Source organism: Xyrauchen texanus, chromosome 44 (genome assembly GCF_025860055.1).
Source record: "Xyrauchen texanus isolate HMW12.3.18 chromosome 44, RBS_HiC_50CHRs, whole genome shotgun sequence".
Lineage (NCBI taxonomy): Eukaryota > Metazoa > Chordata > Actinopteri > Cypriniformes > Catostomidae > Xyrauchen > Xyrauchen texanus.
In genome coordinates this window covers 5,141,583-5,147,582 of record NC_068319.1, presented here as the reverse complement: position 1 = coordinate 5,147,582, position 6,000 = coordinate 5,141,583, and the positions used below count along the sequence as shown (strand labels likewise).

The 6,000-nt window shown below is 41.4% G+C and overlaps 1 protein-coding gene across 2 annotated transcripts in view; it reads left to right on the top strand.

Annotated features, from left to right (window-relative positions):
• Positions 1 to 347: 347 nt before the first annotated feature.
• LOC127637063 (metal transporter CNNM4-like) overlaps positions 348 to 6,000 on the top strand; it is a 35,268-nt gene continuing 29,615 nt past the window's right edge. For both annotated transcript variants that reach the window (XM_052117921.1, XM_052117920.1), the window contains exon 1: positions 348 to 1,844. In XM_052117921.1, coding sequence (XP_051973881.1) covers positions 407 to 1,844 — 1,438 coding nt within the window. In that variant the 5' untranslated portion in view covers positions 348 to 406. The remainder of the gene's footprint in view (positions 1,845 to 6,000) is intronic.

Here is a 6,000-nt window from a genome sequence, read left to right as displayed (position 1 = left end):
TTAAAAGTCAGGGCTCCGGAATGAAATCATAATATCATAGAATTCATGATTTCATGCTATAATGGCACTGGGATCAAATATTGCAGTTTAAATGGGGGACATTTTTGTCCTTAAGGTCCTGAGTGTAACTAATTTGTGTACACAGTGTTTTATAGATGTATTAAAAGAACTGAGGATGAAATATTAAAAATACCCCAAAAAAGACACACCTTTGGCATTAACACAAAAATGTCCAGATGGTCGCTCAAGAGTTAAAACTTCATATGTGACGTTGTTTCTGCGACAGCCCCAGAGCTCCGACGCTCGGTGTACACGTCAGGGTCCGAATTCACTCACTCATTTCGTTATCTCACTGCTGAGATATAGTAGTGCGCTAACTGCATTTCACTATATACGAAATGAGTGAATGAGTGAACGATTTCGGACACACCGCGCGCGAGAGAGAGAGAGAGCGATCGCAACAAACATGGCAACAGAGCGGAGCGGACAGGGGTGTCTTCTAACTTTCATCGTGTTCCTCTGGAGCTCTGTCGGCGGGCGAACGGAGACACCGAGCCCCGACTCGAGCAGTCAGATCCTGGGCATGCGGCTGGAGAGGAGCGAGAAGCCGGCGAGCACCACGGAGGACGGGCTCATCCAGGTAACGGAGGAGAGCAGCGTGTCGCTCCGGCTTTATGGGGTACATCTGAGCCCGGACGCAGCATCCGACATCAGGTTCACGGAGGACTTGGATACGGGTGACAGTGACGTAGCAAACAGGACTTGTGATGATTTCACCAAAGACTTTAGTATCAGCAGTTATATGAATGTGAGCAGCAGAGGCACATCAGGGTTGGTGAGTGTGTATATAAAGGCACTGCGTAAAAGTGAACGAGAAAAGACCTACAGCCTCTGTGTCAGGCAGGGTTTGGATGATAAATGGGTTCTTTTGGGTGATAATGATGGTAGATTGATAGTTGTGGAGGAAAAAGCTTCTCTTCTGCCTCTTTGGCTTCAGATGATACTGGTGTCATTTTTGCTGATGCTGTCAGGCATGTTTAGTGGACTCAACCTTGGGCTCATGGCTTTGGACCCAATGGAGCTTCGCATCGTGCAAAGTTGTGGCACCAGTAAGGAGAAGAAGTATGCACGTAAAATTGAACCCATCCGGAGCAAGGGCAACTATTTGCTTTGCTCATTATTGCTTGGAAATGTTTTGGTGAACACTACGTTGACAATCCTAATAGACGATTTGATTGGGTCTGGCTTGGGTGCCGTGCTGGCATCAACGGTTGGAATTGTCATATTTGGTGAAATTGTGCCTCAAGCACTTTGCTCTCGCCATGGTTTGGCCGTTGGTGCCAACACCATTGTATTAACCAAGTTCTTCATGATGCTCACCTTTCCATTGTCATTCCCAATCAGCAAGCTCCTGGACTGTATCCTTGGGCAGGAAATTGGCACCGTGTACAACCGTGAGAAATTGGTTGAGATGCTGAAGGTCACTGAGCCCTACAACGACCTGGTCAAGGAAGAGATGAACATCATACAAGGTGCTTTAGAACTGAGAACCAAAACCGTTGAGGACATAATGACTCCTCTAAGTGACTGCTTCATGATTCACATTGATGCGGTGCTGGACTTCAACACCATGACTGAGATCATGGAAAGTGGCTACACACGGATACCCGTGTATGACACGGAACGCTCCAACATCGTAGACATACTGTATGTCAAGGACTTGGCCTTCGTTGACCCAGACGATTGCACGACACTCAAAACAGTCACCAAGTTCTACAACCACCCAGCTAATTTTGTCTTCCATGACACCAAGTTGGATGCCATGTTGGAGGAGTTTAAGAAAGGTTAGTGATGCTTTATGCGCCATTGTGGTGTTAGATGTGTAATTAAGAAGATGCAACAAACCTAACTAAAGCAGACGTGTCTTTGAAGGAATAAAAAGTGGTTAAAAACATTTACCAATTTTTGAAATTAATTTTGAAATGTTTGGAAAATGTCTAAATCTTATATCGGGCCCCCTGCACTAACATCATGGTGCCCCAGGGGTCCACAGACCCTGGTGTTATAGCACAGAACTTGCAACACTTGTACCGTTTTTTGTTTTGCTTCATGCACAGTTGTTTTTGTCCTACCATTGATTATAATGGGTGCACATTCTCCCCCCCTGGGAGATGGATCAATAACCATATGGTCCCCGTATCAAGTTACAATCAATTGGATGCTCTTCACTTGAAATGGCAGAGGAAGCACATGCTGCCAATGGCACCTGTCACTCATAAAAAAAATACACAATGTCATCCAGTCCACCAATCAAATGTTGGCATAGATTTTGCCCTCTCACTATGTTTTACAGCACAAAACTCCCACACACTTTTACCATAAACTCACTGAAAACATTTAAGCAATGTTCATATATTATTAAAAAATGTTTTTATTTTAATAGGGTCCAATTAATTGGTTTCTACTTTGCAATGTTCTAATTTAAAACAAAATGTTTAATTGCAAATTATGATATTAGCATAAGAATTTGAGTGAAAAGGACATTTTGAAATCTCCCTTTATACAAATATGTTACGTTTGACTAGTGACCTTCAAAATGGTTAAGAATCTTAATTTTTGCTCACATACTCAAATTTTACTTCATTTTACGTCAAAATGTTTATTTGGGTTAAAGGGATAATTTAACCAAAAATGAAAATTCTCTTATCTATTACTCACCCTCATGCCGTCCCAGATGTGTATGACACTTTTTTTTCCTGTTGAATACAAAGATTTTTAGAAGAATATTGCATCTCTGTAGATTCATACAATGAAAGTGAATGGTGGCCAGAACTTTGAAGCTCCAAAAAGGACATAAAGGCAGCATAAACCTAACCCAAATGACTCCAATGGTTTAATCCAAGTCTTTAAAAGAGATATGATAAATGTGGGTGAAAAACAGATCAATATTTAAGTCCTTTTGTACTATAAATTCTCCTCCCTGCCCATTAGGTTGCGATATGCACGAATAATGCAAATTGCCAAATACAATAAGAATGTGAAAGTGGAGATTTATAGTAAAAAAGGACTTAAATGTTGATGTGTTTTATGGACCTAAAGAGTTGAGATATTCTTCTAAAAAAAACTTAGTTTGTAATCTTTTGAAGAAAGAAAGTCACACATCTGGGATGGCATAAGGGTGAGTAAATTATGAGAGCATTTACATTTTGGTGTGAACTAACCCTTTAAATGTATCACAATTTGAATAATGTCTGCTTATTTACAGGTTTAAATTAAAAAATAAAACACTCCCAGACTATTTGGACCCCACTGTTTTTAAATATTTAGCTTTTTTATTTATTATTATTATTATTATTTATTTATTGGCTTGATGATTGTGCTTTTACAGTTTATTACAAAATGTGTTGAAACAAATTATTAACAAAAGTCAGATCAATTGAACCAGAAGTGTGTAGAAACAGACATATTATTTATATATAATACATATTTATTTGTTAGATTATACATGAGTTTTGTAGGTTGGGCTTTAAAATGAGTGACATTAAGTCCCTCTAAAATCCTTTTTTTGTACCAAGCACTGCAGAGATGCTACAGAAGGGCAAAACTGATGTGATGTAGTTCTACACAGGACATTAATTTGGCTTCATTACATGATAAATCCATACATCCAAACTAGTGGTCGACCGATATTAATCAGAATCAGAATCAGCTTTACTGCCAAGTATGCTCACGTATACAAGGAATTTGTTTTGGTGACAGAAGCTTCCAGTGCACAAACAATACAGAAACAAGACAGAGATAATAATAAAAAAATTGAAAAAATAAAGTAAAAAAGAGAATAGAAAATAAAGTATATATAGAAATACACAATAGGACAATATACATATATATATACATGTATGTACAATATACAAATCCAATCTGTTATGTACAGAAGCAAGGGAATGTAATGGTAGAATAGGTGTGGTATGTTGGATAAATATTAGTAGACTAAGCTGTGTATTGCATATTAATTATTGCTCAATGTGGCAGTTTTTTACTCTTCATGAGATGGATAGCCTGAGGGAAAAAACTGTTCCTGTGCCTGACTGTTCTGGTGCTCAGAGCTCTGTAGCGCCGGCCAGAAGGCAACAGTTCAAAAGGGTAGTGGGCTGGGTGAGTGGGGCCCAGAGTGATTTTAACTGCCCTTTTCCTCACTCTGGAATTGTACAGTTCATGAAGGGTGGGCAGAGGGCATCCAGTAATCCTCTCAGCAGTCCGATCTGTCCTTTTGTAGTTTTCTGATATCCAATTTCGTTGCTGCAGCAAACCAGAGAGTTACTGAAGTGCAGAGGACAGACTCAATGACTTTTGAGTAGAACTGGAGTAGGAGTGCCTGTGACAGATTGAGCTGCATCAACTGGCGAAGGAAGTACAACCTTTGCTGGGCCTTTTTCACAATGGAGACAATGTGGGTCTCCCACTTCAGGTCCTGTGAGATGGTAGTGTCCAGGAACAGGAATGACTCCACTGCTGCCACAGTGCTGTTTATAATGGTGAGGGGGGTCAATGTTGGGGTGTTCCTCCTAATGTCCACAATCATCTCCACCGTTTTGAGCATGTTCAGCTCCAGGTTGTTTTGAATACACCAGTGAGCCAGCCGTTCAACCTCCCTTCTGTATACTAGCTCATCATCATCTTGTATGAGGCCGATGACAGTAGTGTCTTCTTCAAACTTCAGGAGCTTGACAGAGGGATCCTTGGAGGTGCAGCCATTTGTATACAGAGAGAAGAGTAGTGAGGAGAGCACACATCCCTGGGGGGCACCAGTGCTGATCGTACATGTGCAGGAAGTGAATTTCCCCAAGTCTCACTAGCTGCTGCCTGTCTGTTAGAAAGCTGGTGATCCACTGACAGATAGAGATGGGACCCGATAGCTGGTGTAATTTGTTCTGGAGGAGAGCTGGGATGATGGTGTTGAAAGCCAAACTGAAGTCCACAAAAAGGATGCTTGCATATGACCCTGGTCGGTCCAGATGTTGCAGGATATGATGCAATCCTATGTTGACTGCATCATCCACAGACCTGTTTGATCGATAAGCAAATTGAAGGGGATATAGAAAGGGTCCAGTGATGTCCTTCATGTGGGCCAACACCAGTCTCTCAAATGTCTTCATGAACACAGACGTCAGAGTGTCGGGTCTGTAGTCATTAAGTCCTGTGATTTTGGGTTTCTTTGGGACAGAAATGATGATTGAACATATGAAGCAGCATGGGACTTCGTATTGCTCCAGTGATCTATTGAAGATCTGTCTGAAGATTGGGGCCAGCTTGTTAGCACAGGATTTTAGACAAGCAGTTGAAACCACCTGGGCCCTATGCTTTCCTTGTCTTTTGTTTTCGGAAGACATGGCACACCAAGTGGAGGTTGTGTAGCAGGAGAGGGGTTGCAGGAGGTGTTGGTTTTGTGTGAGGTGTAGCTCAGAGCGGGTGTGGGGTGTGAGATTGGGCCGTTCAAATCTACAGTAGAATCTTACACTTTTGTAAGCATCCCCTTTGGCCTGACGAAGCTGCCTGAATTCTGCTGTATACCATTGGTTGTTTTTGATGTGTGTTAAATAAGTCCTAGTAGGAATGCATATATCCTCACAGAAACTGATATATGATGTCACATTATCTGTGAGCTCGTCCAGATTGGTGTCTACAGCCCCCAAAAAACTCCAATCAGTGCAGTCAAAGCAGGCTTGTAGTTCCAGCTCTGCTTTATTGGTCTTTACTACAGGTTTAGCTGATTTTAGTTTCTGCCTGTAGGTTGGAAGAAGATTAATCAGACAGTGATCAGAGAGTCCCAAAGCTGCTCTAGGGACAGAGCGATATGCATAATTTATTGTTGTGTAGCAATTATCCAGAATATTTCTGTCTCTGGTTGGGCATGTCATGTGCTGTGTAATTGGGCAGTTCACGTGTGAGGTTTGCTTTGTTAAAATCCCCAAGAATAATAATAATAACTGAGTCCGGGAA